Below are 19,826 nucleotides of genomic sequence, written 5' to 3'. Positions count from 1 at the left end.
GTTACTAATAGGTTCCGTCCGGTGTACTGACTAGCGGCCGGCCTGCGAACACCGTTTTAGAGCTGTACACTAGAAATGTAAGTAAGATTGGATCTCGCCACGATGTTCATCATAATCTCAAAATTCATCAAACATCCTGCATGATGGAAGAGTTGGGAAAGTTTTGACCGGAACTTAGCTCTGGAGACTAAACATGGGTTCCACTACTTCAAGCCTCCAATAAACAAGTGGTGGTATTGCACCAGTTGATGAGGGTAATCTACCACCTAGTTCTGCCTGGTAACACAGAGGGGCGGCATTCCTTCATGTTGTGTGGGCGCCACACCTCGCCCCTGCTTACGTTGGTTCACACCTGGGTGGTCACCCACCGTGTGCTTGTGCATGGAGGTTATACCCAGGATTACTAACAGTCCCACCATCGTGAAAGTGGAAGCAGAGGATTTGGCTGACACGGCCGTCCGGACTTCATCGAAATTGGGTCCGCTTGACTTGAGTGTCACCCAAATATCAGTTCCATCACCGTTTTAGACTTCCAAGTAGCAAGTTCAACTTGTCTGGCATATCTGAGAGACTGTGTGTGACAACCTCAAGGATGATACTAACCTACATTCTAACTGGATATGGTTATCTTAACGCAAAACTTTACCAATTCAGACTTTCTAATACAGTCTCCTGTTGATATGTGCTACCGGCAGACTCTTCTGAAGTCGTGTTTGAATGCTCCCTTTACGATTGATTACCTAAGATTTTAAGATTGGCTCTTAAGACAACAGTTCCAAACTTCTCTCCTGGATGTGAGGAAATACTCATATCTATCAATAATTTCCAGGCTCTTCAAACCTTTTGTAAAGCGGCTTTTAATCGTAGTTAGACTTTCAACCTCAATGTTAATTCAAGAAAGAAAACTGAAAACATCATAATTCAGCCTGTTCTGTCGTAGTGATGATATCATATCCAAAATTGTTGTGGTTTTCAAGAACACGATAAGGTTTTAACAGATGCTGCACTTTTCTGGCTTATCCTCTATCAAGACTCCCTACAACTAAATCCTTCCTGTGCTCAGTGATACCACCAACCACTGACTTCTGATACCACTCCAGATTAACAGAACAGATTTATATCTAGGATTTGTTCCTGCCTTACAGACCTCGTTTTTGGATGGCATTACTACTGCTGTTTGACTGTACATCTTTTCTCCTTGTTTACTACTTTGGGCAGCACTGGATAAAGACTTGTAATGTGTGTGTGCGTGTGCGCGCGCTGTTGCCGGCTTGTGACAAGCAGGTTCTTTTGAATGATTTCAAACTCGCTTTGGACATTCAGTGCGTGACAGTTGAGGTTGGTTGGCCATGGTATATGCGTAGTTGTGACCTACCTCCCCGTAGTGTAGATTTTTTTTTTTTTTTTTGTTAGTTGTTGGCGCATCAGCTTCTATGACCATAATACACCCCCAAAGTTTTTGCATTTTACTGTGATCCAGGCCCGAGGCGGGATTCGAACCCGCGAGCTTTGGGTTGCCAGGCAGGCACTTTATCCACCTGGCTAGCCCGGTCGGCCCGTGGTGTAGAGTAGACGGACACTGGGCAGGCTTTCCAGGTGATCCACAAACATAATATTACACACATTTATGGCCTTTTACAGTGCTCTCTGTAATCATCGCAGTGTACAAAGGCGGAGTTGAACTTTCGTTCAGGTGCCGTCCTACATAAGATATTATACATGTCTATATTAGCTATGCGTTATTCGATGCTTATCAAAGGAAAACTATTCCGATTGAAATTTATCATTTACTTTTTGCGTTAAAATTACAAAACCAATTTTTTCTTGCACTTCGATAACCCGCTTCTTTCTACTAAGTAGCTCTCCTTTTGGTGACAAAAAAGTTGCTAAATAGTTAGTTAATAATTCTATATAGGTCATTTTTCAATTTTGCGAAGAGAAGCATTTTTTAACAATTTTCAAAGCTGGAGTTGTCCCGGAGAGCCAGATTTGAGGCGGCAGTGGTGGGGAGAGGCCTGAGTGGAGTCTTCCACGGCCGTCACCTGCCGGTAGCTTCTTCCCCAAGACTTTATTCGCTTCTCCAGGAAGAAGTCAGAGTCGCGTCTTCCACCCTTGTCATTCACAACAACTGGAAAGACTCGAATAGACAACGTTTTCGTTAGTTCTTCAGTTTTAGGCCAAGCCGCGGTACTAGAAAGGATTTTCAGAGTTGGCTTGGCAGATTGCATTGTTCACCTCTTGCAATATTGTATTAGGTTAATACAGAAAAAGAAATAATTCTGTTCATAGGGCTAGAGGAAAGGTATGGTGCTATTTGCTGCCATGATCCTAACCATCTGTATGCTAAACAATGATAAAGAATAAAATTTAAAATACAGAATGTAAAGAATAGGAAATGAAAATAAACCAAAGCAACATTCATCCTCGGAGGAGCTAGCCCACTCTTCTTTGCCCAAAGAGACATACGCGAACATTCCAAAGCGCAAGCATTATAAATAGAACTACCACAGAAAGAACCACAAAGAAAGAAGCACTATCTTTTCAAGAATTACCAGCTTGTGACCTCCAAAAAAGGTCTTATTTCAATCATTGATTGCTTACTCAGTAAAAAGGCAGTGGATGTCCCGATACGTCCCGCTCATTACGAGAAATAACTAAATAAAGATAATATACTCTAGGACAACCACCCTCTATGGTAAATAAAGACACAAAACAAACTTCAGATTTAGACGTCAACACCAACAACCAACAAATCGGTAATTGTCTGAATAAAAATAAATTCAATAAAAACTCTGTATTAATTACGGAATCTTTACTCGTTTCATCGAAAATTCTAAAAGTATTCTAAAATTTCGATTTAGAAGTAGCTTACTTTCTAGTTTATTATTTAAACTGTGTTGAATGGTATCTTAATCTGACACCCCTTGATTACTATTTCTTTTAATACAGAATATTCATTTTACCACGTATATTATTTAAAGAACAAATAGACGTCATTATTTATCAAGTTATGCCCTGCACATTTTTTCTGTTCAGACAAGATTAGATTTTAAAAAAAACTTCTTAAAAGTCTATGCAAGATTAGCATACACTTTTATGACGATCAGAACACGTATCAGAAACTGAAAATGTTGGAAGTAAACCAAATAAACATATTTGTGAAATATTTATTACCGCCTTTAATTCAAAATGAAATTACAAATGTCGTTAGGAATACAGTGGAAAGAAAATGGCAATTCATTTAAAATATCAGGTTTCATGGTTAAAACAAAATCATCAGTAAGTCAAAAAGAGGCATGTGCTCTTTTCTTCCTTCTTCAAATATAAAAGTATTTGATCTCTTATAGGGCTCTGTAAATTGGCTCCACTTCGCTGTTGGATCAAATACAAAGTATCAGAGGGAAATCTGGAAATAAATTAATACACGCTTTATTATTTCAGCACATTCATAAAAAAAGAACAATTAAAAGAAAGTTTATATCTAATATTATATTTGACGATGGATCTATGCTACATTTTAGCAATTACACAGATAGTAAGAACCTCTTTACGAGGTATGTTAATGCAAATATATTATGGAAATTTGCATAAACATACCTCGTTATTATATAAATATAAGGTATACTCCAAATAGAGAGAGAGAGAGGTTCAGATTTGATAATATCAAAATTAGTTTTTATTCACCTTCATTGAACATAAAACAATTTTGAATCTCAGTTCATCAATAATTTGATTAAGCACCACAGCTGCACGTTCCTAAAATTCTGTGTGCCGTTTTGCTGTATTAATAAGTGCATTGCACTTATCGATGCCTTAATTTACATTTGTACAGTTGCTATAATGTCTTAACATGGAATTTTATAGTTATAATAATTATCAGAGTGTTTTGATGAATCTATTGCGTACTGATTGGGAATAAAAGTAAATTTTTCAATAAAGTTCATTCGTTTTTAAAATATTCGCTTTGAAAAAGCAAATTTTATTTTTTAGACATCTAAAGATATAAAAACATAATTCCTATAAAATATTAGTTGAGAATTTTGTCAGAAAAAAAAAAAAAATATATATATATATATATATATATGAATAAAATTACGATACCAGCCAGAATCCCGTTGTTTCTGGTTTTATTTTTTTTCTGAAAATCAGAAAATTAAAAAAAATAGTCATTCTGGTAGGGGAACCATGTGTCTAGTAATGGATAAATCATGCTACAATGAGAGTGGAACTTGCTGAATGCAAACTTTTATATAATGATCTGATATGGTCATTTTATAAAATCAGTCGTTATCATTCAGATTTTATTTCATAACTGTGGTGCCCTTATTGCTGTTAGAATACATATGGCTGCATATCTTCCAGCTAAGGTGCAGCATACAATTTCAGCATATCTAGGTTTGCGAAGTCACAGGGCTTTTGTGGAAGAACAATGGCCCAGTCACCTGGATAAAAGTCAGTGCGCACCACACGTTTAGTTTGGGACTCTCACTATCCTGCTCAAGAATTGAGTGGGAATTTTCAGGTGAACATATGCACAAAATATCTGTTAACTTTACCAGACAGGTGGAATGTCGCTTCATTACTGAAAACGCCAGAAAGAGATCATCTTCGTCTATATGGTTGAGATCGTGAGCGAATTCTACTCGTCGTGTTTCGTCCTGATTCTTAATTTCGTGGATGATTTGCACTTTGTAAGCGTGAAGTTTCAATTTCCTGAAAAACCACACTGTGCAGTGTTGCCCGTGTTAAGTGCAACTGTTGGCTTGCCAGGCGGATAAATTTTGTTTGGCTTCTAATAAACACTTCTCGAATTTCCAGTACTTTTTCTGAAGCTGCTCTAGGCCTACCTGCTCATTTCTAATACAGCACAGTGCCGGCTTTTTGAAACTGTTTCAAAAATCTGCTTAGGTGGAGCGTTCTTGAATCCTCGTTGAAAACGTCTCTTTACAGTCACTGGAAGTTTGGTATCTCACAACCACAGCAAGCACATTGCTCTATCCTGCACTGTCACCATTTTAATGAGCTGTACTGTGGCAATGCTTGTTGGGATCAAAGCGGCCAACCGCACGAGGGGAAAAAAAAAAACTCCTTGAGTGGCTTTTCATAACTGCAACAAAGCTTCTCAACATATTTATTACAATAAAATTTTAATCGAGCTTCATAATCAGGTCAATAATTTATAAACGCTCTCTGTACTGATACTAGCGAACTGATTACATTTATGATATTTAAATATGGATAATATTTTGATATTTATAAAATGAGAACATTAAAAATTATACCCATCACCAGGCCAAACGAAAAGCAATTCAATATCTTACTTACCAAATGCAAAATAATAGAATTCTGATGCAACAAAGTTGAATCTTTATCAATTCGAGGATGTTAACGAAGATGCACACAGCCAGTTCCACTACACCCTGGAGATAAAAAAAAAAAAAAAAAAAAAAAAAACCCGGATTACTCTTAATTAAAGGAATTTTATCAAATAAAATATATACTCCAATTAATAAATGTATTAACCATAAATATTTATGGTTAATACATGATAGGATTTATGTAAAGAAGAATGAATCGTCAAGAGCCATAAGAATTTTGAGTTCAAAATATCTGCAGAATATAAAATATACGCTTTTATTCCGTATAATTGTAATATTTTGAAACGTATAACTAAGCAAAAACTAAGACATGAGGTATATTTTTGAGGAATCACAGATCTTTAATCCACCTTTACATTTTTGAATAATCCTAATATTAAAACTCTTATAGTTGGTTAAGATCAGCTCTTTCTGTTAAATTTAAATATGAGGTCAGCAAGAAAACAATTGATTTAACGTGTTACAATATATATATGTATATGTAATGAAAGAATATATTTCAAGTATAGTTTTAATAGAGGTTAGCATAAAAAATTTGATGGAATTTCTCAATATAACATACATGATTATGACAAAGTGTATATGGTGAGAGAGTTTAGGAGAGGTGGAGGAATTATAATTTATTACAGAGCATGCTTTAAGGCTGGTTGGTTTAGATTTTATTGTTGCATTAGCAACTAAGGCTATAATGCGCCAAAACCAGGTTATTTTGCTTTATGGCCGTATAGGATGTAGCACGTTCAGGTTTTTCGTGACTCAAACCGATCCATGTAGAATGTTTCTGTCATCTGCTGCACTCAAACCGGAAGGGGTGATTTAATCACAGGTGACACTTGTGTAAAACTCACATCTTCTATCGTATCCTTTATGGAGGTGAAAACCAACATCATCTTCAGTAGTAGGTGATTATTTCTTCCTTAAAACGTGAACCATGCAACATCATATTGAAAACAACTTCAACCATGCCGTGAAAAAGCTCCTATAACATGTTCTTGAATGATCCTTGCTGCATGAGTTGATCCTCCGGGTAAATCATACTGAAATTGTAATTCCAAGGTGTACCAGTTCCTACAACACGATGTCCTAAGGTTAGCTGTTTCATTTGTCGATCATTATATTACAGCAAGGCGGTTCCTTTTGCTGCCGACTGTGTGGTGCGCTTCCTTTTGCTGCCGACTGTGTGGTGCGCTTCCTTTTGCTGCCGATTGTGTGGTGCGCTTCCTGATACTGCTGGAACGAGCTATAGCAGCTGCTAAATAATCACTAATGGTTCAAAGAAGACTAGTACAAATAGTCCAGACAAAATCCCTAGTAAGCCCACATTTCATCACTGAGTGCTCTTTCAAGACGAGGACAGGTGCTTCCCTGAGTGGTATTTCAAGTATGAGTACTTGACGAGGAGAGGTGATTCAGATTTTGCATTTCATCACTGATTGGTCTCTTAATTCGGTGTACTGGACGTGTCGATTGGAAACGTCAACCTCTAACCAAACATGTTTCAACGATTATGAAGATTTGCAATAGATTATGTTCATCTTCTGACTGCAATTTACTGATGAGAATACTTCCATGGTCTGACTGCAATTTACTTTGGAGAATACTTCCATGGTGTGAATTCAGCTTTCCGGGTAATTTTTCATTTATTAAAAAGACTTTACTTTCTTAGACTGGAACTGTGCATACAATTCTTAGAATTGTATGCATAGACGGCAATTTCCCACTAGCTACTTTCCATAGCAGGGATTCCAAATTCGTTTTATATGAAATGCAGATCTTCAATGTCTTATACTTGTGCGGGAACATAAAGTACAGAACTTCAATATCTTGTAATGGGGCGTGAATTAGTGCTGTAAGTCTGTAAATATCTGTACAGCATTTTGATTAGTGTCGGGGATGCCAGAAAAGCTGGCTTGAACCGCCTAGTATTATAAATAAAAAAAAGTACAGGTATACCACTTAACTCAGTCTTGTGGAAACTGCTGTTTGAAATTATTAGGAAAAGATCCTAATAATATATTCATGATTTGTGCTTTATATAATCCACCATCGAATATGTAAACAATTTCCTAACAGAATTAGAAAACACAATTTGGCAATTGGATGATATACAGGTTTATAAAACTATACTTGTAGGAGATTTTAATATTAATATACTTAGTAATGAATCAGATAATGTGATACTCAAATAGTCTGCGGTTTTAAACAATTAACGATGGACATTTCTTATACTGCCTAATATTAACACAATTATAAAAAAACTTGGAAATAAACTGACAGAAATGTTTAAAAAAACATTTATTACAATCAATATTTTATGGATAAGCCAATTATTCAAAAGGAGAAATGGAATATCATAAATAACAGGTTAAGGACAAGGAAGAAATAAGGAAGAGCACACAGATCTTATTAGAGAACTTAGTGGATTCTTTTAACTTACATTTAAATAATAATTTCATAATGATTTTATTTATAGATTTGACCAAAGCATATCACTTAATTGAAATCTCAATATTGCAACAAAAATTACTGAAATATGGTATTAGGGGAAGAATCAATCTACTTTCAGCATGTTATTTAACCAAAAGAATAATAAAAGTTGAAGTAAGAAAATATAAGAGGAAAATCATATAATATAAAGAGAGTACCTCAAGGCAGGGCCAGTAACATTTAATATCTATATCAATGACATATTTCAAGTAATTAAGAAATCTTTTATAAAAATTATGCAGATGATATAATCTTATAAACAGTTGGAAAAAAAATAACTTACCAAATATGACTAATGATTTACAGTAGGATCTTATTCATTTGCAGAGTTGGCTACATGATTATAAATTAACACAGCTTTAAAAAAACGAAATTTAGGCAATTAGACCTCCTCATCAAATCTTAGATAGTCACCCTTCTATTAATGGTAAAAATATTTGGAATGACTTGACTAAGAGAAGGCTTGACAGATAGAACAAAATGAAGTTCGATTCAGAAATGTAATTAAATAAGTCCCTCTTACACTAGAAAATAATCCCTCACCAAACGTTTCGTACCGTGAATTATCAAGTACAAAGAGGTACTTTGTAATTGGACTAAAGTCAGAAAAATGGTCTGCGGTACATTTTCTTTCATTCGTGCGGAAGAAGGTCTTTACTGATTGCACTCAATTCGAGTGAGAAATGTTATTTTTATAGATGTAAAACCAGTTTTGCGCTTAATGAATATATTGAAATAAATAGCTGAGGTAAGGTTCTAGAATATTTCGTGTTCCTTAAAGCGAACAGAGTTCCAATCTAGAAAAGAGCGATCGGCCGATGGTATTCCCTTAGAGTAGAGAACAGTCACCACAAATGTCACTTTAGACATTAACTTTGCATGTTATACATTAAGTGCATATGCTCGTTCATTTGCATTACTCACATGACAAATGCGCATAATTTCAAATCTCTTTAAATGTAATCGCGCGAATTCAACAATAATTTAAGTTTTACCCACAAACGTATAATATGAAATAAAAATAAAGCGCACTAAGAGTGCCTCTAAGGATTCCGCTATTTACCTGAAGTCCAGGAGGGAGATCGTAACATATATAAATGTCTAATTCTAGGTTGAGAACTAGTTCTAATCCTTCACACTCTTTTCCATTGCATGTAATGTTTTTTACTTCGCAATCGGTGCATGGACCACCACTTTTAGGACATGCTTGCACAGTCCCTAAGATACTTCCTATAATTCCAAGTAGTCTCTCCACGACTGAAAAAGAAAGAAAATGGCTCATATTTCAATTTACATCAATAAAATATTTCTGAAAAGTTTTAGATTTAAATCGGGAAATAATAAATTGTTAACTGACATATTCAAAACAAAAAAATAAATAAATAAAAATTGTTGCTCTAGATATTTTGCAAACCGAACGATTGTATTCTGCAAAAAGGTCAACATTTATTAGATCCATTGCTTTTTCGAGTCTATCGGTTCGGCGATGTATGGTTTGTCTAATGTTCGAAATGCAAGGATTCCCTGACCATTATTGGCCTTGTGGTCTTCCGAAGTGATGGGGCATAATGATGAGTCTATTTTATTTATTCACTTTGTTCCAATTTCGAAATTCGGTAGTTGGTCCTCATCATTGGCTTCCTTCAACAGTTTGAGCGCATTAGGAATTTTGTTCCTTCTATAAAACCGATGCATTTTTAATCGAAAGCTGACAAAGTAAAACTGTGGTGATTCTGCAAGCGCGAATGCTTAACTATAGCTGGCAGTGGCTTTCGATGAGGTGAAGCCAGTTGACCAGTGGACGTCACTTCAGCTTTAATTCTCAACACACTCCTAGCTGAAAAACCAGTTAAGTCGCTTGTATTTGAGTATGTTAATAATCCCACTGGCACTGTTCTGATAGCACAGTCAGTGGGATTATCGATACTAAGTTTTAAATAAGCGTTGTTGATAATTTGCTTCGCCTGATGCCATAATTTAGTATCTTTAGTGAAAACTTTAAACACGTTGCCATTCTTAAAATGCTCAGAAGCTTATTACGCATCGATCATTTCTATAATTTTTACTCATGCTGTATCCAAAATGTTTGGTATGATTTGTTGTAGATAAGGTTTTACCTGATCAAATATTTATTTATATGGTACTGTTTATTCCAAATCGTCTCAGCAGATACAAAACTCTTCCAAGTATATTGTCTTGCGTAGCGACACGATCGAGCTAACCATAGACGCTTACGTTGACTCACGATTCTGCCACGAAGTATAGATAGAGTAAGAAAGAAATTAACAAAAAGATTCATCCTTAAATTTTCTTTATGGATAAAAAAACAAATTTCTTACTTCCAACAACATGGATGCAGTGCACTTCTCCGGGTTTCACTTCGCATTGAGGAAAAGTAGGGTCGCACTTTGGATTCGTGGGGCAAGGTGGATGCGAACATGATGAAACAGTGAAATCTGGTTCACTAGCTAATATAAAAAAAAAAAATACGTAAATTAGTAACAATGAACATTGTGGCTGATATTATGAAAAAGGACAATTAATTCATAAAAAGGAATTCACATTTAAACCTGAAAACACGGTACTCAACTTAATAATAAATAATATGAAAGAAGAAACGGCACTAAACTCCAAATGGTTACCTGCGCATTGATAGATCAGAGCAAAGAATCCCGTCAGAATAGTTAAGCCAATGAGTCCCTTCATATTTGATGGTTGAAAGAACTTCGATCCAGAGAGAGATTAACAACGATTCTCAAGAGCTACTCGGACTTTGTTTTACTAGGTTCCAGCCTGTTTTTAAAGCAATGAGAATGATACAGCAGCCAATGAAACTTTTTCACCACACTCGCTGTTTGAGTTGCATGCGTACGAATTGCGTATTCATGAGATCGTCTCCTGACTCATTCTCTCATATTCATATATATTAGCAGCATGGATATTGCTTATTGCGCTGGTGCAATGCATTGACAATTCTTATATTATTAATTCGGGTGTAATAAATTGTGAAAAATGACATTCTATTTATGTATTCTTCTCTCGATGGTGCACATCTGAAACAACAGTAATAGCACTGCATACAAAGTATGAAGATAAATGAAGCAATAATAATAATAATATATATGATTTTCGGTATTATGTTAATATGTCTAGAAGCATTATTTTGTTTTGTTGAATTTATTTCTGTGTTTTATTTGCTGTGAAAACAAAACTGTCTCATTTTTAAATAAAGTATTTTCGCCTCCTTATCTATTTTTTCCTCATCGTCCTTGCAGGTGGTGGTCATTGCACATTTCCTGCGGTCTATTTTTCACCTTTGAATTTCAAAGCAGCAAGGAGATTAGAGCTCCCTCCTTGCTGGTTAGTGTATATTTTATCTTCCAGACTGAAAATAGACTAAGCTTTCATTTCGAAGATGAACCGGTTGAGGAGGTACAGTACCTCTGTCATCCTCCTAACTAAAAATATTAGTCAAAGTAATCTTTCCGACTATATTCAAATTGAAATTTAATTAAATTCGGCTCAATATTCGTCTATTTTCCGAAAAAATAATTAAATTTTATAAAGAAAGACTAATTTTGCGTAATAGAAGTAAAATTGACGCTGAAATCAGTAAAAAGAAGGATGGTAAATCATGAAATCTTTTGCCACTCACTTTTAATATAATAGACGTTTATTTTATCCTCTGATATAAGAAATAAGATAAGAAAAATTTCTTTAGTTAAGAAAATCATTCGACTGAAATAAACATCTGAATCAAATTTCTATTAAATTTATTTCGCTTAATTCAGTCTGAAAGATTTCTTTGACTGATATTTGTAGCCGCAAACATGATATAGCTGCTCTCGAAAACTTAATTCCTTGCATGTGATAAAAATATAGTCTACTTTTTATATCGAAGATAACACATAATGGTCCATTTTCACGTGGGTAACCATCGTATCAATTGTCTTGTCAGTAGATTTATTTACATTCCGGTGTTTAAATAAGAACAAAGATTCTTCTAACTTACCTAAATTTTCTATAACTCCCCCTTTAATATATATCTATCAAAAACGGGTACATTGAGATAAACACTAGGAACATACAATCTACAGTCAAAATATTATGACCACCTCTCTAATAGCTGGGTATGTCCTCCTCCTGTTCAGCCAGTACCGCCGCCACACGATAGGGCATCGACTGTATAATGACTCTAAACGTTGCAGGAGGAATGTTGAACCATGTCACCAGGATTGTATCAGTAAATCTGAGATAATCTATGGTGGAGGAGATGAAAACTTCTGAGCTGTTGATTTACGTAATACGACAGATGTTCTTTGGGATTTATATCCGGCAAATTTGGCAGCTAAGGGGTTAGGAGGCACTATCCTGTTGCAGAACACCTGTGTTATTCACGAACACAATCACCATGAAGGGGATTACCTGGTCAGCCGCAATAGATAGTTGTTATTATCATTCTAGGGGTGTAATCTATGGGAAGGAAGGCACCAAGAGATTCCTAGGAAAACATCTCCCTCCCAAACCAAAATACTGCCAACACCTGTTTGTTTCCGTTGGATCAGAACTTTAGAGTCAATCCTTCTCGTATCATCCGTCTACCATCCTTACGGCATTGCAGGAAACGTGATTCATCCGAAAAGACAGCCATTTTTCTCATTTGCAACTTGTTCAATTACGACGTTTAGATTTAGGTATCATTGGCGATGAGTGGCTGTAAGTATAGATAACTCCTTGACCGGAAGTTTAATTTTGAGGGCTCATAAGAGGAGGATTCGTTGAAGTGTAGTCCAGGAAACACACCGCTACTAGTGGCAACTTTGCTGGCTGCCAGCTAGGCTAATTGGCCAGTATACTTTAGTGATTGGCCTTTATCAGTTGAGTAAAAACGCATTACACTGCCGAGTTATCATAGTTTGGCTGGGGGCGCATAACATAATAAACAAATAAAGAAAATGTTTGCCCACTGGTTAAATTATATGAGAAAAAATTTGTTATATAATCACTCAAGAAATAACTTATATGCCTATGTGTAAAATGTCCATCAATTGCTTGTGTTCTCTAGTTGATTATCCCATTTTGCTGGGCGGTGACCGTATCATGTGAATACAAAGATCATGATCATGCATTTATGCATATACAGCAGTAGCGTAGCTAACCTTTTTTGGCCCGGAGGCAAAGAACATGTTCTGGCCCCTACTTAAATAATGAAAAATGCTAAAACAGGAGACAGCCAAAGACGCCGGGCCCAGAGGCAATTGCCTTGCCTGCCTACATGGTAGCTACGCCACTGATATACAGGTATGTGTTGTTTGATTTGGATGGGTCAAAGACGTACGTCTAACTCCATCTTATATCTCTGTGCGGGGTACAGAATAATCTGTATTTTAGGCCAGAATGTGTAGTTTAGTAAATGTTTGGGTAGTAGGCGAAGGTGTGTTTGTTTGTGTTGTTTCAGGCAATATAACTACCAAGGAGCAGCAAACACCAGGGAATCTGCTAATACCTAAGCTTAGTCAACAAGGAGCCAGGGCCTGTTATACTACCTGTCTGTATATTTTATACATAAAATTCTGCATCCACAGGTGGTAGGAGGCCAGACTTTTGCGGGAACAGACTTGCGCTACGTTAGACTTAGCGCTGGCAAATGGATCAAGAAAATGCTAGAAAATTAAATATGTGAATAAATCGTATTATGAATAATAAGTTCCAGTTATTAGTACTAAACCAGTGGATGCTTTAGAAATTCCTGCACACAAGCTGTCCAAATCTAGGTACCAACAAAAAAAAAATGGTTTATCACTAAGTCCAAAACAACTGGACTAAACATGGACTATAACAATATAAAAATATTAGTCTAGAGCACCTACTGACTAAAATTATACATATACAGTATATGATTATAATATATTAATTAAAAGCGTTCCTATACCTAAACCTTGCCTCTAAACGAAGTTTAACTGAGGTAAGATCCTTCATATTCCTCAATGAAATCATAGTACAACGAAACATATAAAATAACGTTATAGAAAAAAGTATTTAATACAGTATACCCATGTTATATGAATATAGACAGATGGAACAAGCCAATCGTCGTTAGAGGAGAGCAACTGATAAAAATTTAAAAAGAAATAATACTTAAAGGCACTCCAAGTAAAAAGAACCCAAGGGAAAAAAATTGGAAAAGTAAAAATTAAAAGTATTTAAATAAGAAAAGCTTAAAAACGCCACTTTGAGTTCCAAACTTTAATCAAAATTTGCGTTTGCTTGCACGCTGTTTTTAGCCATGAACTGAGAATAATTGATAGCACTTGTAATAATCTTATTCTGTCCATATTTCTGGAAAAAATACGTAAATACATATGATGTTTTCTCTGTATTGGACAAACTGTTATCTGTTTACAGAAATAGTGAAACTAAGAGAATGATATGTATTAGGTAACGTTTTACAGAGCAGCTGCAGTAGAATTTGGACTCAGCTGTGGGTTAAAACGCATATTCAAATAAAATTATAAATTCCTAACTTGTAGAGCCAATTAGCCGCATCCTGTTTCAACAAAACCAAAGATACGAAACATTCAGTATACAGCTTGGTAATAATATTCGCTGCACGATTTATTATTGAATTCATGCAAAACCACAAGCTATCGAAACAGCGAATATAGCTGCTCCAAAACACTGATTCATCAACACGTTAAAGTCCTTTTTGGTCAAGCCTCCATTAGTCCTGCTTTCATTTAGCTTATTTCGCTGTACAGTAAACAAATGTTTTATTCTGTGGTCAGTGGTTCCATTTCTCGTATAACATGATAAATTTTCTTTTAATCTTTAAATGCAGAATAACAGGAACAGTGTGGCTTTGTGCTTCTGTCTTTCCCTCACGTAAAAATCGATTTTTGTTTGGCTAGTTTACACCATTCATTACATTCTGATGTAGAAGAGGTTAGCTCACCCAATCAGAAAGCTGATCATGAGATCAATCTTGCTTACAGTTCTTTCTTCTTTTTTCTTTCTTCTTAATAACGTTTAAGCCAAATCTTCAATATACGAGTTTCGGAACATCTTATGAGGGATGAGGATCTGTTAAAAAAGGCATATAGAGAAGCGACAAGATTAATTATAGGAATAAACGATCATGTTACTTTTTAACTATTGTATCTTTTAATTCTTTTTTCTTAAACAACTAAATACATCAGAATGCTAATAGACACAGGAGAAGCATATTGGTATATTGACGAATTTTGAATAGGAATGCAATCAGTGGGAAGTCTGGGTAAGCGAGGTTAGTAGAGATTAAAATGCGAATGAAACAGTACTGCATCACCGATTTAAATTCAGCTTGGGAGGAGGTGAAACATCCACACATGCATACCAACCTTGCTTGTTCTATTGATTCGTGAAATTGTCTCATGAACTCATTCTATTCTTCGTTTCTATTCTTTCGTAAACATATACACAAAATACCTCTATCATGAGTCTATAAAATTGATTTTAAAATATAGTTTGGCTTTGATTTACACAAAAAAAACAAATCTTTTCGGCAAATAGGGGAAGAAAAGAATAGAATATTTACATGGATTATTGAGAGAAGTAATACCATAGGGGTAAAGTAAGTAAGTAAAACCATAGGGATCAAGCTGTTCTCTATAGCTATGACGCGTTTAGGATTTGTCGTTATTCCGAAATATTCCTATCATAATAGCTTGCATATACAAGAGAACTTAACGAACATCTGTGTCACGTCTTACTCATAAATAACAATTAAAAAAGCGGATGCTTCTACTTGGAATTCAAAATTCGACTCACTCATTTACTGGCATGGCAGTGTTTCCTGTAGAACTTATGGGAAGAATAGCAAATAGTTTAAATAAGTGTAAACCTAGCAAAAAAAGTGTACCTATACCGTTGGGTTTGGCTGTTTAAGGTTTAAAGTAGAGGAGACTAATATAATTATGAGCTGCCGTATATTTTGCTAGTTTAAAGTAACAGAAAACAACCGTTTAAAGTCCTTTTGAACAATCAACCCCATACTACTTCACTTCACTCTGAGGTGTATAAAACAACAGAAAAAAATAGATTGGAGTTTTAGTATTGGTATTAGTATTATAATCACTAAGTGATGCAAGAAAGCGAGTATTTTTCTATGCATCAGAAAAAAATAAATTCTGTCACCCATACCTTCCCCGTCAGAGGAAAGTGCGTGTGTAATTTCGCTTTGATATTCACCATTCTATTAACTCTACCACTATTGCAGGCAGTTCATATTTGTATGATTTATGGCAGGCTACCGAAGGTGAACCTCATAAGATCCAGCCTTCTGTTACACCACAAATTTTTGAATTTGTTTCTTTTGTATTCAAAAAAGCAAAGAACATGGGTTTTTTTTTTTTTTTTTTCGATTTTTCCGGTGATAGTATACTGCCCTCATTCACTTTACTGTTTTCCTTCATGCCTTATACACCTCTATCAGGCCCACTCTAAGCTATCCAGGCTTTGCATCTCGCACTTTCTAAGCCGTTCTTCATATAAAGATCAATTAGCAACCCTCACATATTCAGTTGTCCTTCTGTGAACCCATTTTAAAAGTTCTGCCTTTCTTCAAAATTATCCTCCAAACCTGAATACAATATTCTAAATGTTTTGGAAAAAGTGCTGGGCTGTCAGCATCATTTTTTTTCAAAATGACAATAACATCCTTTTGCCCACTCCTGAAGGACCTGAATATCACAGACAAGACAGTCCCCATGTGATTTCCCAGTTGCTTGCTTACACTGCATGGAAAGTTTCAGGGCTGACTAAATTTAAACCGGTAAGTCCTCTTCGTCCTGGGCTATTTTAGCCCTCCCTCCTCCCACAGCTTGTAATTAACTCCTGGATTCATGTTCCTATGTGCAAACCTTAGATATATACTTTCTCAGTGACACTAAAAAAAAAACTCTTGCATTACCTGTGCTCAAACGAATGCCGTCTTTACAAAACAAAATTTCTTCTAACTACAGCAGGCCACACTGAGAGAGACTTCCTCCAATAAGCCTTGCACTTCGTAAAATCTAGAGTTAATCCACAAGGCTCTCACCATAAATTGCATTCTATCTTGTGTGTCAGATTTGCAGGCAAAATAATATTTTGTCCCTTCTGATAACATTTTTCCATAAGGATATTTAATTTCCTAACCACGTCATCACTTCGTTTATGGTATAAATTTTTAGTATCCACATGAATTACCAAACACCCTTTATTATCCTTAAAACTAATTAGTCATATCATCTATTTTTGGACTTTTCAGACATACAGTGGTTCTGTTCCGGCTGTCTTTATTACAGAATGCATTTTCCTTACAATTGGATCCTCCAGAAAACTACCTCCTGTGCAGTAAGAGCGTTCTATACTGAAACATTCACTCCTGGGGCAGGAATGGGGAGAGCATGGCTCGGTAAAGGATTAGGCACTGGAATCTCTATCGAGCTTGCAATTCGAATTTTTCTAGGGCATCTACTCAGGTTTTCGGAGATGTAATCTCACCTAACAGTACACCCATTTCTAATTTCAGGTCGTCGCACTACCTACATTTAGAACACTGTCAATAATCACCAACAGCCAGAGATAGTTCTCCCTACATGCGACAGCGAGTAAGTACAAGGTATAAGGCCGTAACTCACAAGCAAATTGTCAGTGACATTTCTCCAATCAGTCACAATATCCTGTGATGCACATCTTTGCTAGATGAATCTATTATTTAAATAAAAGTAAAGTAAACATTTAATAATAAAAATATCAAAATAAGCACCAATGATTTAACTTTCAAATTTTCCTCCTCAAAAGTTAAACTAAAAGTTGAAAATTATTACAGATATAAAGAATAAATTTAGCCTTGTTTTATCGTGTGAAATGTCTGTTACAAAATTTATTCGGCCTGTGAAGCGAATCCACCTTCACATAACTGGTAAAGAAAATTAAGGAAAAATGTAGTGCATTACAGAGAAAACATATTTACTAATTTTAACTAATTATAACTAACAAGCTATAAAACAAAATGAAGAGTATGTGAGAAACTTAACTCTTAGTAATCGTATCACCAGCTTTTAACGTTAAATGCTGGTGATATCTCAGGACACCCAGGGTATAATGCGAAACAGTTGAAATAAAATTCGATTAACAGCCTAATAATAAATGCGGTAGCGCGCGTGCATCTGTGTGAGTCGGTCAGTAGTTTCTGTGCTCCGCAGTTTAATGCTAATTACAGTGGCTTTAATGCTTAACCTATGGATGAAGTACACAATCAATATCCTTATCGAGCGACCGATCCACTGACAAAGCTTTCATCCTACCACCTGAATCAGGCAAATAGTATTTACTGTTTTGCCCTATTCGTATCATTGCAAATGAATACGAAATGCTAGAGCACGTTGCATTCTGCCTTTGTTCACTAGCTATAGCCCGGCTGCTCAAAAGCTTACCTTCCGATCCCAGCATTAAGCTGAAGTGCGCCCTTTGTTATCGCTCAGCCTCCCGCTGATTCTGCTTGCCGTACTATTCAACTGTGCGAAAAGTTCGCAACCCCTAGCCTGAAGCCAACTCACAGCAAGACATCCACGTAGACTACGCAAACACCCGTCTATTGAATAGCCCCACTGCTTTCCTCCCAAATATGAGTAGAAATGGAAAACCTCTCAACTCGACACAAAAGTGTGCCCACTGATATCATTTGACTGGTGACGTCATCCGCTGCAACAGCTGTGATAACCGCTTCTGTCCCGGATGTTCGGGCCCATCCTCAACCAGCTGGAAGAAACTTTCCATGACAGCCAGGCTGAAATTCAAGGGATCGTGCTGCAAGAAGATACGCTCATCAGGACACAAGTACAACCCAAAATTTTCCAACAATAATTCACAGAACTCACTACGCACAGTCTAAAGCGGTAAGTAGATAACTCCCAGCGAGGCAGAATTTACGGAAGTCGTAAATTTGCAGACTGGCATAAGAATTTATGCCAGTCTGCAAGAAAATATGAACAATAATACCTACGAGATTGACACCACCGTTACAGATATAACGCCTCATACCGACGCCCCCTACAGACGAACACCAGACCACCTGAACCTGTCCGCATCGGATGCAAGTATCGATGCCTCTTCAACAACCCCTCACACAGCTAATATTATGCCAATATCTGAAAACAGTCAAAGCACACCTGTGCGGAGATCCGAAGGGTGCCAAACCAAACCAGAAATTACCATTCAATACCTAAAGTCATCCTTAAAGCAAATCATTGACAGCAAAATCAAAGAAATAGTGGAAGATCTCATAGAGAAAATAACTAAATAAATAAATTTTCTGTTTATACTCCGGGACGACCAAACGGTCAGAGGAGTTTACAAGATATACAGAATACAAGAAACAGCACCGTATTCAGCAGTCACAGGCTTGAACCCCGGTCACTCAAGGCACGTGTACTTATGCACCCGCGCGCCTGACCACTAGGCTACGGCGGCCAGTTGCCTAACAAGTCACACAATCAACGCCAGCCTGCAAGTCAACTCTCACACACTGTAAAGTACGATGTGCAAGTCTACTGATACAACAGCATCACCCCAACATGGCTGTACAGCTTTAACAAACACACATGATGCTCAATTTTCAGAGTCCCCCCGGGATAAGTCACACGCGGAAATCCTGGCCACCGAGGCGAGCAATAGTGGCTAAATCGTCAAAGGTCAAGCTCTAATATGCACCGCGATAAAATCAGAGTTCCCTCCGGACTTCAATCCCTGACAATGACCTAAACCCATCGCTGACTTCCCAACGCAGTCAAGAAAATATACCGACAACCTCATCAAGCCACGTCGATGCCCAATCTAGCTCAGTCGACACATTTCAAACTCAGACGGATGATTAGCCCAATAACAGCGCTGCCCAATCTGTAGCAGCTTCACTAAACGGCGATACCAGACAAGAAACCT

At 36.5% G+C, this 19,826-nt stretch overlaps 1 protein-coding gene across 1 annotated transcript; it reads right to left on the bottom strand.

Moving 5' to 3' along the window:
* Positions 1–3,216: 3,216 nt before the first annotated feature.
* Positions 3,217–10,621, bottom strand: LOC150077995 (uncharacterized). The gene is made up of 5 exons (XM_090385055.1): positions 10,508–10,621; positions 10,205–10,333; positions 8,929–9,122; positions 5,326–5,420; positions 3,217–3,406 (listed from the first exon to the last, which is right to left on the bottom strand). Coding segments are annotated over exons 1-5 (483 nt in total). The 5' UTR covers positions 10,572–10,621; the 3' UTR covers positions 3,217–3,405.
* Between the last annotated feature and the right edge of the window lie 9,205 nt (positions 10,622–19,826).

The sequence above is a fragment of the Mastigoproctus giganteus genome, chromosome 11, assembly GCF_048544385.1.
Source record: "Mastigoproctus giganteus isolate SK-2022 chromosome 11, ASM4854438v1, whole genome shotgun sequence".
Taxonomy (NCBI): Eukaryota; Metazoa; Arthropoda; class Arachnida; order Uropygi; family Thelyphonidae; genus Mastigoproctus; species Mastigoproctus giganteus.
Note: the sequence above shows the minus strand (reverse complement) of the source record. Positions and strands in the feature narration are given on the sequence as shown.

Coding starts and splice junctions, on each gene's coding strand:
- LOC150077995 (XM_090385055.1), bottom strand. CDS start 10,571: ATGAAGGGACTCATTGGCTTAACTATTCTGACGGGATTCTTTGCTCTG. Junction 10,334..10,507: donor TCTGATCTATCAATGCGCAG/GTAACCATTTGG, acceptor TTTTTATATTAG/CTAGTGAACCAGATTTCACT. Junction 9,123..10,204: donor CTGCATCCATGTTGTTGGAA/GTAAGAAATTTG, acceptor TTTCTTTTTCAG/TCGTGGAGAGACTACTTGGA.